The 16,659-nt window shown below is 38.0% G+C and overlaps 1 protein-coding gene across 2 annotated transcripts in view; it reads left to right on the plus strand.

Annotated features, from left to right (window-relative positions):
• LOC110021136 (GPI ethanolamine phosphate transferase 3) overlaps positions 1-16,659 on the plus strand; it is a 72,730-nt gene that overhangs the window by 46,246 nt on the left and 9,825 nt on the right. For both annotated transcript variants that reach the window (XM_020719489.1, XM_020719490.1), the window contains exons 16-19: positions 95-656; positions 1,082-1,220; positions 11,859-11,900; positions 12,082-12,247. In XM_020719489.1, coding sequence (XP_020575148.1) covers positions 95-656; positions 1,082-1,220; positions 11,859-11,900; positions 12,082-12,247 — 909 coding nt within the window. The remainder of the gene's footprint in view (positions 1-94; positions 657-1,081; positions 1,221-11,858; positions 11,901-12,081; positions 12,248-16,659) is intronic.

Raw genomic sequence — 16,659 nt, forward strand, 5'->3', positions numbered from 1 at the left:
GGAAGGTTTTAAAAATGCAGTTTTTTTTTTTTTGTTGACTTTTTAAATTATTTGCCAAATATTTGTGACTTCTAACTCTGGTTTTGCTTTACAGAACTACTTGTTTCTAGTTCTGAACATCTTGATCAGATTCGGCATAGAGTCAGGAATGTCTAAGGAAACTCTTGGTTCTAGTTTTTCAATTGTTCGTTCTTTTGCCAGCAATGGGATCGAGAAGGGGTGGTCATTATTGATCAGTCTGCTGGAACTCTTACCAATTGTTGTTTTGTGGATATTGGTGATCTTTCTGTATATTATTACTTTTCGAAAATCTACTTCGAAAATATTAAAACTTTTTTTTACCATGGGAAATATTCTAAGCTGCATGCTCATGTCAGTGCATTGGATCCTGGAAAGCAACATGATTGCTGCTTCTGCAGAGCTTGTGAATTTTGCGAAAATATTTGCACCCCGCATCATTTATTCCATTGGACTTCTTCTTTTTGTAATATTAGCATTTTCACTGACTGGAAATAAGAAAGATATGATTTTGGCTTCAAATCCAACCGAGGCATTAGCAATTGTAGCCACCGGCATGCTTTCTGCTTGGAGCTCAACTATTTTAGTTTTGTTAGGAAGGCAAGGTCCTTATGTTGCTTTAATCTTCATACTTGGAGGTATGAAATTATTTCTTCAGGGACATTCATATACATATCACACAATTTTAATGTATTTAGATATCTCACGCCTAAACTTTCATATTTACATACATGGCACTTTGTTGCTTTAAACCTATGCATGAAGATGTGTATTTCACATTTAAAAAGTGGTAAAAGTGCTATTTTTGAGTACTATGTGTGTAGATATGAAAGTTTAGGAATGATATATTTAAATGCATTAGAATTGTGTGCTTTGTATGTAAATTTAGCTTTCTAAATTCATGATAAGGTCAAGTGAAAGTGGAAAGTTAGGGGCTGCAAATTTTTTGCTCTCCAGTATACCATTTTATGAAAGGTCTTTAAATGAGTACTTTCCTTTCCATGTTGTTTTATGTTTAAAATGTTTTCCATTCTGTTTGCTGAGTAGTGTTGTCATATGGCAGCTTGGTGTATAACAAGGTTGAAGAGGGCCGCAGAAGTAGATGATGAAAGTGCTACTGCTACAGGATTCATTGCTGATCCTACGCCAGTTTTACAGTGGAGCCTCCTAGCAGGTTGTTTGTTCTTTTACACTGGTCACTGGTAAGCTTTATATTCATGGCTGTTAATTCTAGATTGTGGTTAGGCATATAGAGATGTTGGTGATGGCAGAGCGCTTTATAAGAATAATTTACAATATATTAATTTTGAGTTGAGTTACATTCACCAATTTCAATAGATGATGCATTTTACTGTGCTGTAGAGTTTGAGAAGTACTGCATCGAACCCGTATTCTCATCCTTTCCCAGGAAGTGCCTGATGCATAAAACATATTATATTGGTGTAACCATTCTTGTTGTGCACAATTCCTCCCAAGATTCGATCAATTGCAGCACCCTTACGAACTCCTATTGAACAAACCTCAACTGATTGACTACCCTGGACAACATCAATAACTGCATTAGATATTGAACCTATCAACTTGCTTCAATTCTTCCAAATTCATTTCATACAAGTGAGGTCTCCTGATGTTCAAAGTGAAACCTATGAGTTCTTTCTGTAACATACTCAAAAACATGCTTCACACTGTAAACCAAATCCATGTTATGATGTTCTGGCATTGTAGTCGTCCACTCTCCATAATTAAGGTGCAAAAATATCTCATTTTCTGTTGCTAACCACATATTGTATTCACCAAAATTATCATCTAAGACACTTCTATCATTTCCTCTGAGAACAACAAGGATGGTTTTGGATCGTTATAAAGTGTTGTCAATGGGTCTTTTAAGTCTTCATGAAGCTTATGTTCCATCTCCTTAATTTGATCACCTTCTCTTCTATCAGAAGACTCAACTAGCTCTATTAGTGTTGATTTGAAACCCTGTCGGTAGGGGTATAGGCGCATACTGATTGGAGACACCCCCAGTCTCTTGGTTATTGTATGGTCATGTTCTCTCTGAGGTGGTAATTTGCATGACAACAATAAAACATCTACAAATTATTGTAGGAGCTGTTGGATCAGTGTTGAAATATCTGCCAACTTTGCATCATGTGCATCTTCCATGCTATGCAATTTGATCAAGAATTCCAACCCTGCATCCTTTATTGCCCAAACGATTGTCTTGAGTGTCACCAAGGTCTTGCACAAATTAGGGTCACGGCAAAGAACCTACCTCTTCCCACATGGAACTCCTTTGTCAGGAGTTTTCAATTTATCTTAGTCTCCCCTAAGGACTGCAATCATTTCATACCCAATATTACTCCAGTGCTCCTCCCTTAAACCAAGGGGAGAAAATCCTCCAACACCTAAATAACATGCACTGTAAAAATCAGCCCTTTTCGAAGTTCTCTGCTCTTCTTCTCCTATCTCGTCATCATCATGAATCTAATTTTTTTTGTGCCAACTATCTGAAGCCCCAATGGTTTCACTACTTGAGTTAAGATGAAGTTGTGGGCGGCCCCACTATCTACCAACACCACTAAGTTCTGCTCTCTGATCTGTCCCGAAAATTTTATAGTGTGATTTGATGTTAACCCCACCATCGAGTTCAGTGAAACTTCCGCCACATCCAAGTGTGGGTGTTCCACATCTAAGTGAGTGTGTTTCTCTACCACCACAACCTCCTCTATTTCTTCATCCCATGCTTCTTCATCACTTTGTGAGAACTTATTGTTGACCTCATTTTTAGTAAGGTCTTAGTCTCCTACTCCTAGAACCCATAATCTAGCCTTAGGAGTTCCTTGTTGACCATCCTAGCGGACTAGTAATGGAGCCCACCTCCCGTAGAACTTCGATCCACTTCTTGACTCATTTTTTTGTGAAGAACTCGCATGAGTGGTGCCAAACACTCTACTCGTAGTTGCAAGGGCTAGGGACCAACATGTAGAGGACCTGAAAATGAGTTCCTATAGGATTAAACAGCCTTAGGTGAACCCATTTGTGACTCGAATACTCGCGAACGCCGTAATTCACGCACTCTCTGCACCACACACGACTTTGACTTGATTTGACTTGCCCACCGGTGAGTTTGTCCGGATGACCCCGACGAATGACGAAACAGACTGCACCAACGTATCTAAAACGTCAACTTTGGCTAGGAAAGACACCCATATCATTTTGATTTCGCGCGCGAGCGACTAGCAGGGATATCAATGCACTTTTTTATTAGCGGTACGTGGGCCCGGGCTCAACCCGGGTTCGACAGGTTCGATTCAGGCTGGACTCAGGCTAAACGATTTCAGATTTCAAATTTCAAATTTCAAATGAATTATTTAATCAGCCTTAATGAAATTTAATTAGGAGCTCTTATATGCCGACTCCTCCCCCATTGGAAATTCATTAATTCCGCGCCAATATCCCGTAACCTTCCTTTGCAATTCCCCAAATACAAGATCTCACTGAAAGCATTTAGCCTCCCCCTTCCTCAGAACGAGATTCCGAGCTCTCTCTCTACACCAAGACCTTCACCTGCCTCGCCTCCCCCTCGCGCGATCTCCTCCTTCTCGCACCGATGACCCCCGCTCGAGACTCGCCTGCCTCGTCTCCTCTTCCCCTCACTGAACCCCTCTTCTGCATCGAACCCATCCGCCAACTTCATCTCTCCCGTTCTCCCGTTCTCCCGCATCAAAGTCGCTCGCCTATTCCCTGCACCGAAGTTCGCATACTCCTTGTACCGAAGCTTAGCTCGCCTCTCTCTTGCTGACGATAAATCTCGCTCACCGTTCCTTCTCCCGCACCGAAATCGCTCGATCCCGCTCTCCCTCTACGCTCGATAGCTCCTCTCTCCGGCTGGCCCTCCTCCTCGCGCCTGCTTCTTCGCTCGCAATCCTGCTCTCGAGAGATCCCACTTGCACTTGACAGCTCCTCTCTCCCGTTCACCCTCGTCGGCTTCCTGCCCGCTCGCCCTCTCCTGTCTTGATCGAAGCCCCGTTCGCCTCTCGTCCGCACCGAAGTCGCTGGCCCTCCTCTGCACGAAGCCGCTTAGCCTTCTCATATACATCTGATTCGCCTCCCCCTGCTCTCGACAGAACACTTTCGTTCTCTTTCGAATCTCTCTGTGTCGATCGTCTGCCACACTTTGACGTGCAGGTTTGAACTCCTTGATCTTACCTTCTACTTTGATTATTCCTTTTAGTTCACCACAAACCTTTTATCGAAGTATTTGGTTCTAACAATTGAAACTTTCTGAGCTTATTGCATGCTACTATTACTGTTCTTAAACTTTTGTTATATCAATTACTTCTCTGCATACTTCATGTGGGTTGGTCTGACATTGGAGGTAATTTTAATTGTGTCATATTTTAGTTGTGTTAAATAATATTCTAATTTTAATGTTGTCTTTTGAAAACAAATTGCATAGTTAGAGAGAATTATGCCTCCACACCTTAAATTATTTGTTATTATTTCTCCAAAACTAACTGTGTCTTGCATTGGACGAAGCCTAGTTCAATTTGATTATGTCATATTGTCTAGATAATGTCTAAGTTATGAACTGCTCTGTTTAGGCTTTTTTTTTTTACAATTGTGTTGTTGGTGTACAGATATTTTTTCTCATGCATCATAGCTTCTATCATTTCATTTTTTATCAGTTTACTGTTTAAGATGATTCAATAACTGTGAACATGTTATTTTGATGAATTCATACTTCAACTCTTGTTTGGCAACTGGAAGTGAGCATGAATGCATTTAACCTGTGATAGTAAAGGTGATGACAAGAGTCTTCTTTGATGTGGTTGACATTATTGGTTTCCATTATCAATTTGCTAGAGTTATCATATTTATCCTCTTCAGTTCTTACATGTCACAAGATTCTGATGCATTTACTTGCTTAACACAAGGTTTCCACTTGCATACATATATAACGTCCAGTTCTTATGAGTTTACATGTCCCAAATTTGGAACTTAAATACTTGCATGTGTGACAAAGGAATTCTTCCGCTGCTTACTATACATTGTTTGTGGATGGTTTAAACATAATTTCTTAGGGGTTGGTCTACCTACTATTTTGGGGGTATTAAACTCATCACTTGGGTGATGTTTTAATCACTGTTTTGGGGGTTGCCCCCCTGCTCGATCTTTCACTGTTTTTGGGAGTCATTTTGGGTGACGATTTTAGACTGATTGCCCATTGTTTGGAGCTGTTTGAAAGTGTCATTGTGGGTTACTTTTTGGTTCCATTTCGTGGCTTTTGGGCTGCAATTTGTTAATTTATTTGGTGGCTTTTTGAGCTTTATTTTTTTTTACTCTGAATTGTGGAATATTCGGGCCGATCAAAACACTGTTTTGGAACAGATTTAAACACTCTTCTCAAGAGTCTATTTAATTTAATTACAGTTGCTGAAAGACTTTTAACGCTTTTAGGTTGATACACTTGCTATTTCCTCATTTGATTTGTTAGTTTTGGAAGTGGGTCAACCTTCTCTTTTCGTTTGTTTTGTTACTTTTGTTAAGTGGTTAAGTCATAAAGATGAGGATTGATGATTTAATTAATTGGAAGATATAAAAAATTTTAAATCACCTTAAGCATAAGTTAAAGAGTAGGCTTCCTTGAGTTTTAGGAGCACACCCTAGGTGAGAGTCCATTCACCTAGCCCTCAATGTAGGCTTCCTAGACTTTAGGTGCACACCCTAGGTGAGAGTCAATCCACCTAATCCTCAGCATGGTCTTCCTAGATTTTAGGAGCACACCCTAGGTGAGAGTCTATCCACCTAATTTTTCGGTATAGGCTTCTAGATTTTATGAGCACACCCTAGGTGAGAGTCTATCCACCTAATTTTTCAGTACATGCTTCCTAGATTTTAGGAGCACACCTTAAGTGAACGTTCATCCACCTTAAGGCTTCTAGATTTGAACGAATAAATAACGAAACTTGACACTTAATCCTGATTCACAAACTGATAAAGACACTAGACATGAGGACGCACCGAGGAGTAGTCCATGCTTCCTTAATTAAATCAACAGTGAAATTCCCTTAATGACTTAACCTATAATGAAACCCAGTGCATCGGGATTTGAGCTTGAATATTACACTCAAATTCTTCTGGTAATTGAGAAAATTTGTTAACGCCACATATGCATCATCGGACTATGATAAGTCTAGGGTCTATGTGGCGAGGGCGATGTCTTATGTGTGCATGTGTGCTTAAACGAGAAATACGAAGTGAGATTATTAGAATAGTTTCTCCTACCTCAAGGATTTTCAATAAGGGAGAGGGAAGGATTCATGATACTATTCGCCGATTCTTGGTGGGATCGTTGCCCCCGACACTCTTAGGTTGTCAATAGTTCTGACACGATTAGAGTGACTAGCCTGTAGACTATACAATTTTACAAAGTATTTACAAAAATAAAAATAAAAATTTCTTTTGCATGTTAAAAAGAACTCTGCATAAAAAGGACTTGAACAACAACTTTTGCATGAAAATCTTTCTATGAAAATTATAAAAGTCCATGGTTAGTCAGTCCATGGTTAGTCATTTTCATTTGGATTGAGGTTAAGAACTACCTCCTGTAGATTGTCGAGTTGACAACTCTTTCTCAAGGTCGGGAAGCATACGGCCCAGCTCTGAGCCTCAACTTTTACCAATGTCTTATACCCAGTCCTGATCTGTCATATGTGGTTACAGGTTTCTTTTGCTCGTGAGTTCTACTACTCGTTTTTATGACTTTCATGTTGGGTTTTCTTACGTTATTTATTTTTCTTGCAAGTATGTTTAAATATGTTGCAAATCATATTATGATCACAATATTAATCGCACATTAATCGCACAACAATAGCAGATGCCCAGGTACGCTTTTACAGTTTATCTACAACATTTTACTTTATTGCATTTTCCCTTTCAAGTATCTTTTATTTACCTGCAATTTGACTACTCTGCATGCAAAACCAAAACTAAAGCAAAACAAAATAAAATTTTGACACCAAAACTGGCAAACACAAATCACTAATCTCAAACACTTAAACCCTTGAGCCGTCGCGACGACAGGAACTTGGAGCCAACTTTGTGGGCAGCACGGCGAAGAATTCAGACCGAGCGACATGAGGATCTTCTTCAGCATTATCCCTTCCTAGCATAATAACAACCCATAGGACTTTGAGGTAGCTCTCCTAGCGCGTCGTAAATGCTCACATTCTCTTTTTAGGCTCCTGTACAACCAAGTTATGCAGCTTAAGTCCTAACTCACCTTAGGTTCCGAAGTAGTCGTACGGTACGACGTAAACTCTCATCTCTAAGGGCTATTTTCATAATCAGGTATTATGCAAGCTTAAGTCCCAAAAAATAAAACTGGCAAGATCAAACACTTAATTAACATCGTCTCCAGAATGTAGCCACACCGTATGATAGTCTGGGAAGTCACCGAGGTTTACCTCAGATCAGCGACATCCCCTACCTTCTCCTTCCTTTGGACTCCTGAAAATAAGTGTTCCGTGTTGAGTCATTCTCACTTGATTTTTCTCGTATTACCGTGAACACCTAAACCTTGAATTCTTGAAGACTAGTACCTCTGATCATTATCGAGAGTTTTCTCAGGTGACTCCAGTTATTTGAGGTGTAATTAACTATAGGGGCTTATCTTTATAGGGAACTTGTAACCCAGGTAAAATAAACCCTACCTAATCTTTATATTAGGTAGGGGAACTTGTCGGTCACACAAAAAATGTTCGCAGAGCAAACGGATGTCACAAATCTCTTAGCTCGGAGGATTGGATCTATCGCCGAAATCTACATTTATCTTTCGGGAGGGTGTAGTATTCACGGTATCAGACACGATTATGCAAACTATTAGACTAATAGATACATTTGGTCTCATTTTTCAAAAATTAAAACATACTACTTTTAAAACTCAAACTATATATATATTATATTAAATTAAATATCAAAATTATTTTTCTTATATATTTCGATATTCATATTTTCAAATCATCGAAAAAGTTAACCGACACTTATAAGGTTCGATCCTTGCAACGGTGTTTTTTGAGAAACTTCTCATTACGCTGAAAACATACTCTCATGGCTCGTGTCTCCTGAATCTTTCTCTCTTTAAGATTTTTGAATGTCGCCCCCAATTGTGGCCTATTTTTCATGTTTCAATGAGTCTCGGTTTGGAATCCCACTGTTTGAGTTTTTAGTATCATCGTGGTTGTAATACTTTAGTAGGGTAGCATTTCGGTAGGGCGCTCCACTTGTGTTGCTCCTATTAGCCCTTTGTGTTGCATTTTTATGTTCAACTAAGTGTTCTAATTTCATAGTTTCTTCCAATCCTCGTGATTTCAATAGATAAAACATTGTTCGAATTTTTGGCCTTAACTCTTTCATGAAGTTTCCTTCCAACATTATTTTTGATATACCTCTCAAACTGTCGGATAACATCTCAAATTTCTCCCCCTAATTTATGACAGACGCCTCCAAGACTAATGCAGAAAGATGTTAGTGTAAATCTTCTTCACACGTGGTCCTAAAACGCTCCAACAATCGGTCCTTGAATTCTTCTCATATTCTAATTGACTGATGTTTTTCTCTTGTTGATTGCGTGCTAGAGTCTTTCCTTTCACATTGAGGGTTTCTACCATCAGTTTTTCTTCCTCCGTCAATCCATTAATAGTTAAGTATCTCTACACACAATTAACCCAACCACGTGCATCCTCTCCCTCAAAGATTGGCTTCATCAGCTTTTTTATGCATGTATTTCCTCCCCACTTTTGTCGACTAAAGTTCTTTCCACCCATGTTAGGTTTCCTTCCTCTATCCATATTGATTTTCTTTCTTCCATAAATCAAGCTCGCACCATAATCTGCTCGCTTATCCCCATAGGCTCCTGAATCACCTTCCATCCAGAAGACTGTCACAGCAAAAGGCACTGGCCTATTTGGATACAACCCTCGACCGGGGTCTCGCACACCGTGATTTCCTTGTTCAAGCTAAACTCCTTTGAATCAATCTTCTTCAACCTCGAATCTCATGTCGTCTCGTTTCTCCTGCTGCCACTATTTCCAAACCTCCAGATGCAGTGTGATTCCCTCCACATGCTACAGCTCAAATCTGATTATGAGGCTTTAGATCTGCCTAAAACATTGACGCTGCCCTGATGTCACATGAATCCTTTTGATTGATGTTGCTTCCGTCCGCTCCATATGTTGTGCTCGATTCTGCAGCAAGCAGCGGCGAGTTTGTGTGAAACTCTGCGATCTTCTTCAACATTTCTTCTAGGGTCATGAATCTTCCCTCCATGGGTGAGAAACACTCCTCTATTTCAGATTTGATTTGGCCACCTCTTTCTTTAATTCAGCTCCAGAGCATGTACTTTCTTAATTGTTTTAACTCCCAAAACAGTTTTTATCACCAAGGCAAAACTTCTGTACACCACAATCCCGTCGTTGGCATCCCAACTAGATCGATTCGCAAATGTATCACGAGATTCAGTCACGAAGGTGATGCTGCAAGCTTTTTAACTAGCTTGACTCTCGATTGTATCACGAGATTCGGTTACTATTATGTGGCTTCCCAGCTAGCTTTATATCGTTAGGTTATGTCCTGAATGTTAGCTTCAAAACTAGCTCAATTCGCGATTGTATCACGAGTTTCGGTAATGAAGGCAACAAAACGTTGATTTTAGTATGATACGAGGTGGAGCAACGGTCTTGAATGCAAACGATAAAAGATTTCTTGCAAAACAATGGCTCTGAATGCTCTGATATCAATTTGATAAGAAACAAGAAAATTTTTCATGGAAATTAGTGCAGAAATAATAGATTTTATTATGCGGTACTAAATAAAAAATGATATAATTCTGAATACATAAAAGATAAACTCATACAACTCGAGAGGTATGTGATCTCTCCCAAATCATAACCCTAAAATTTAGACAACAATCACACATAACATAATCCTAAATATATTAAGCCCTATTTATACCCCACAATAATAACTAAGAAATGACTAAATTGTTTTTTTAGTCTTGCGTCTAATATAAGTCTTCAATTTATTTGGCGAGCTCTGGGTCAACTTAGAAGAGCACGAGATGGCCATCGGCACCGGTCTAACAATTTGTGAGAAATCTAGGTCTAAGTGTTTTCTTGTTCCTTCACTTTAGTTCAGGTAAGAGTGTTAAAGAAGGTGACAATATTAAAAAAGTACTTAAACAAACTGCCTTGCAAATTCAAGGTAGTAGCGTCTCTAGTTGATGTAGTCCTTGGCTTGGGCAAAAGCACAAAATAATATAATGAGTGTTTAAGAGAAACACAACCTTAGGAAATCTGGCTATAATATCCTATGGATTGACTATTTCATCGGAGGATTAATTATACATTATCTTTACTTTTTGACATAATAAATTTTGGGACTGCGTTGATTTGTAACTAGGAGTTTTAAAGGGAATTTTGTGATTTTAAATAATCCTTTGAAGAATGTATAAAATTGAATCAATTTTGAAAATGTTCTTGTTGGAATTGTCATTGGTTTAATTCTAATCGTCAACTACATGATCAATTGAGAAGCCTGTAAATATCTTTAGGGGAGGGGAGGCTATCTTCTTGTACTAGTGTGAGGCTTTTTTTTTTTTTTTTTGAATTTTTTTCTTTTGCTTTTTTCATTGTTCTAAACTTTTATATTGGATCAATCATGTGATTACTTTTACTCAAATTCTATACAATTTGATTTACAATGAGTGCGATGATTTTTACTTATTGCGTGACTTGATTATGAATCTACTCATTATTATACTACAAGGCCATTACAATTTAATCTGAATTGATTTTATAGCTTTTATTGAAAGTAATGCATTGCTTTTAAAGATTAACTGTTTTAACTACTGATTTTTTTAAACTTTTTTCGCGTGATTTTCTATATCTTATGTTAAATATGTATTAAAAACTTTACATGAGCATCTTATGTTAAATAAGTACCCTTTGGAGCCAAAGCACACATTTCTAACATAATTACTATGTTTTGCCTTGCATCTTACCTAAAAATCCTCTTTTTTATTTCATTTGCATGTAAAATAAAAGTATTCTGTAATGAAGTGCTAAAATATTGCAACCTTATTTAGCTAGATTAAAAATATGTGCTAACACAGCTGTTGTGTTCTTTTTAGAGGAAGCTAGTTTGCAATCAGAATGCATTGCATTTATGCAATACTTTTAATTGTATTACTGTTGAAACATACAGAATCTGTTGCTCAAACGAAACAATGTTTGTCCTTCACTATAAATATAAATGAATAAATTGGCATCTTCTTAGGCTATACATTTTTTTCAGTTTGTTATATTTTGCTAAATGGTGGCATATCTGTAACTACTTTTTGTAGAAAAACGTGTGATTACTGTTGAAAGTTGGATTGGGCTATTAATGCACCACTTCTTTCTTTTTTTTATATTATAGCGGAGTATCTATGAAATGTAGGTGTACCTAGATGACATTTTTTTAGGGGTTTATACATATATACCATTATTAGTATAATATCAAAATTTAGATGTTAGCTACGTAAATACATGAGAATTGTGTGGTAATTATGTAAATTTCCTCTTTTTCTTTCAGTACTACTAATGAATATTTAGATGCCGATCTGCCATAGCCACGCTAACTGCTGCATTTTGTATTTGTCTATTTTGAATTTTTTTTCATGTAGCCGACCCCACTTAGTGGGATAAAGAATTGTTGTTGTTGTTGTTGTTGTTGCTGCTAAAACCTGTAGAAGTTTCACGTAAATCTTCGGAGTTTGTATTGAGATGATATTTCTGCAGGTGTAGCTTTGATGGCCTCCGGTATGCTGCAGCATTTATCGGGTAATTTCATAAATTTGCATTTTTAATATGTGGACTCTAGCTTTACAATTTCTTCTAAGCTACTAGTTTTTGCTGCAAATATTTAGAGAAGCGTCTATACCTCATCGACAACATTAATTTTCATGAGATAGAAATTTTTTTTTTAAGCGGATTTTGATATTATTAATTTCTTCTCATCCAGGTTTGAACATTTCAATATAGTTCAGCAAGGCATTCTACTTACAATTGATACGTTTGGTGTCTCCCACATCATTCCTGTCTTATCCCTTCCCTTTCTCGTTATTTCCAAGCACCAGATTTATAAGAAAAAGCAACCAGCGGGTCTTCTTTTCATCTACCTTACACAGGTTATGATCTTGAAAATTAGTTGTGCAATATCCTTTTTTTTTTCTGTGTATTTTAATTAAACACGGCGCTAAGTTAACTGCGAAGTTTTTCATTTAATTATTGAACAAACTATCAAATATGAATGATGCATGTATTACTCTCTTGAAGTATTGTGTTTCACCGAAATTAATTGTCACGAGATGATTTAAACTGTAGGTGGCAAAAAAAAAAAGAAGTAGATATCCATTAAAGCTTTGCTTATCTAATTCTGTGATACTAAATCAATAGCATTATATCATTCAATTGTTGTCTATTTTTCTCCATTCGTTTTTGTTTAGCAATAAATGTGCTTTTCTTCTTTTGCATTTCTTCTAGCGCTCTTCTCTTTGCTGTGCTTGTCTTGTTTTTTTTAAAAACATTAATTCCATTTTCTCTTGTTTATGAACTTGCTTTCTATTCTACAAGCCCAAATCACCTGTGCCTACTCTGTGCTACAGATCAAATAGGTGGTATGGGTATGTGCAATCGTGAATAAAATAACTATAAGATATTTATATTAATTTGGCTCAGAATACATTGTAGCTATTGTAATATCTGTCCTTAGGTCGGTTCGAAATGGAGAAACCATCTGAACGGTTTTAGAGATGAATAAGTTGTCTACATTCGAATTAGTTGCGAGGCAGATAGGAGAACAAAGGGTAGAGCAGAGACGAGCAAGAAAGGGGAGGAGGTTGCATGTGTCTCGCACCCAAGGGATGATGTCGCGGTAGTATTCCTAGGGTTCGTCTGCATTTAACGAACCAACACTACTGGAGAACACCTAATAGCAGCCAAATTGCTTACTGATTTTTACAGTCGCTAATTTGACAATGATTAGCGACCAAAATTTTGGTAATTATTAAGTAGTACATTTTGCAACTGAAATTCGGCCACTAACATGTTGCTAGTCTTTATTTTAACCCGCCCGTCTCGTAAACCGCTTGCTTTACTTTTTTCCCCCTCGCATTTTTAATCTGGCTTTTTCTTCTCTCTGCAACGCCCTAACATTCTCCCTTCTCTCTATGACGCTATAACCTCCGACGAGCTCTAGCAAAGGCTTCAGCGACACTTCGGCTTTGGTGAATCATCAGATCCGTCGACCAGGATCCACGGTGAGTCGAAACCTAATCTCCAACCAGCTTTGGTTCCAATGGCTTCCTTCACATTATTTTTTTGCTTGTAAATCCAAATGCCTTCACCTATACAGCTAGACATCCTACTCTAAAGTTTTCAAGTGGCCCAATACCCTAGAATTACATATATTCTTTGCACAAAATGCCTAAACTTAGATCAAGGGTAGATGTTTTAGATTGCAACTAGTATAAACGACATATAATTTGGGATTTTTCCTAGTTCCTCCTATCCAACTCTATTCTCTTGCTTCTAAACATTCTTTGGAATCTTTTGAAACTTTGTATCGATTAATAGCATATACTTCCAAGACGAGATCTCATATCAATACCAGTTTTTAGTATTAGAACATATAGTCGAAGAAAGACACAAATTTTGAAGAGGCACTTGAATAAGGCAGCATTTCTTCAATGACATTTGGTTAAATTATTTTTTTTGTTGTTTTCTATGTTTTTTTATGTATTTTCATATTTATTTTAGTATATTTGCTTTGTTCATTAGTTGTTCTATGAATTTTATGACATTTGTTAAATAGCTATCTCCACCAAGTTGCCTTAGCCTTTTACCTTTGCCTACCCTAAATCAAATTTCAGTAAGAAAGTGGATTTATAAAATACAATTGAAGTCTTAAATCTCCAATATTGATCAAAATTTAATAAAGTTAACTTGTATTAACCCGAACTAGTTAAACTTTCATAATCTTATCATTTATTAGCAACTGATAAGCATCTAATTTTTATTATATTTGGGTTTAGATTTTGATCGAGTTTATTTTTGTTTTAGTTAAAATTTTGAGCGTAAATTTCATTTAGCCTTAGTTTATTTTAAATTTAGTTTTGGTTTAGTTTAATTTTAGTAATTGGTTAAATTTAGAGTTTATTTTAGTTTGTGTTATGCATAGGTTTGATTACGTGTTTAATTTAGGGAAAAGTTTAGCATTAATTGGAGATATGGATTTAATGAAAAGCTATCTATATCGTAAGTATATTTCTATGTTTGACTCGTATACTTAAGACTTTGTCATGTAAATTTTTCATGTTTGAAATTCTAATTTTATTGGTTTTATTCATATGTTTTGGCATGTTTTAATGCAAATTGTGCACCAAGGGTATTGCATATGTGACTTTGCATGCTTGCACATTCGCTATCAATTTAGAGTTCATGGCATCTCACAATGACCATAACATATAATATTTTATATTCATTTTGAGTAGATATAATCACATGTTATTATGTAAGATGTCAACATTAATCGTTACATATGTACATATGTAAAAAAATGTATATTTGATTGATATGCTTAATGTCATTGTTCTTAAAGTTATAAAGATTTAATGGATATCGAACTTTAAGATCATGGATGTACCATAGATTGCATGTAGAAAGAAAATAACTCACTACTAAGTTCTTAAATAGTGTTGAAGGTTTCATTTTAGCGACATCACAACTTTCTACTCACCTTTCATTTGCTCATGTTCGAAGCACAAAAATCAAATATTCCTATCACCAGATAAAATTATGTTGGATTTGTATCGTAGAAGATTTCAATCTAATTATTGGTATTGAACTAAACATGGAGAGTGCGGACAACATTTTGAATATGGTCAGTTTGGCGCTTGTTGACCTCAATTTTCGTGAGGTCTAGTATTCCTCGTAGGAGTTAGGATCTAGCCTTAGGGGTCTCCCTTCGACTATCTTAGAACCTTAGAAGTGGGATCCGCCTCGTTTTAGTTCGACCCGCTTCCGTCCCCTTCTGGAGTTTCGCGTGTGTGGTATCAACTTCTAGCACTTAGAAGGACGAAACCAACATGAGGAAACCCAAAAGGGATTCCCTATAGGACCTTCCTGAGCCTTAGGGTGGCCTTTTGCACAATTCGCACTCTCGCGCACAAGCTTCGCAATTCGGAGGGTCGATACGTCCGATCGCCGCAATTCGCATGGCCTGTATTGTTACTTGTCGAATGCTCAATTAAACTTTTTGCGACGATCGATCGCGGGGCAAAATTTTGTGAAATTCAAATTTCGGCGCGTTTTTGATCCGATTATTGATGACGTCATTTGAGCGACCCCGAATGACAAAACGGACTGCACCGGCACGTCCGGAACGTCAATTTTGCTTAGGGAGGACACCCATTATGTTACGTCACCGTGCGTCAATAAATCACATATTATAATATATATATATATATATATATTAAATTTATATAAACCAAATTATTTCTTTCCCTCTTTAAGCCCTAAATCCCTAACTCACGCACCCGATCCCCAAATGGTTCGCCCCCGAGCCCTAGCCCGTCCGCCTCTTCCTTCCGCGTCCGTCTCTTCCTCCCGCATTCGCCTCAGCCGAAGATCTTCGTCGCGAGAAATCGACCCGAGGTCCCCTCCTCGTACGCCTGTCGCTCTGCCTAAAGGTTGTTCCCTGTCACCACACGCTCTGTCTTCACCTACTCCAGTCGCGCTCCGGCTTTCCCCTCCCACGCCTCTGCGATTCTTGTCGTCTTCTTCCACGCCGTGCCACGCGAGCTGCTCCTCTGCGACAAAGCTACGCCGCTGTCGTCATTTCCCCCCTCCCGCTCGACTCTTGTCGCTTCTCTCTGCTCGGCTCACCGCCCAGGTGAGTGCAGGAAACACGTCTCCTCTTCCCTGGCTATATAAATCCCATTTTGGGGAGTTCCTGGGGCTGGCCAAATTTTACCGTGAGTGGGGGGAGGTACTGCCTTTTTTTTCTTCTTCATTCTGTGTGTGTCTTTGAGGCATTGTGAGGGCTTTGTCTTCTCTTGGGTAAAGTTTGAAGGGGAAGGAGGGCTGAAACATCTTGGGGGAAGGTTTACCCCGGATTCATTTGGGCTTGAGTAGAGAAGTGAACATCTTTGTGTAGAGGAGTTCGAGGGTTGGCCGAAACTCTTGGAGAAGGGGGAGGTGCTGCCGGATTTTTGGTTTGCTTGAGCTCCTTGTTTGCTCGACATTTTGGCTGGGTTTCTCGGCCTACCTGCTGGTTCACTCGGTACTCTCGCTTAGTTATTTGTTTCACCACTGAGGTATAAACCCTTTGCTTAATGTCTTGGTATGCTTGTTTGTTGGAAGTTCTTTTTGTGGCAAGGTTTAACCAGCCAGCCTATTAGCATCTCTTTTCCCTCCCTTATTGTTACAAGCTCTGCAATTTCTCGTTTTATTGAAAATGGCATCAAATACATATGGTTTTAGTATTGGATTTTAGGTGGAGGTTTTGAATGGCATGCTATACCTTCCTTTTACTAAAACT

Source organism: Phalaenopsis equestris, unplaced genomic scaffold (assembly GCF_001263595.1).
Source record: "Phalaenopsis equestris unplaced genomic scaffold, ASM126359v1 Scaffold000123, whole genome shotgun sequence".
Lineage (NCBI taxonomy): Eukaryota > Viridiplantae > Streptophyta > Magnoliopsida > Asparagales > Orchidaceae > Phalaenopsis > Phalaenopsis equestris.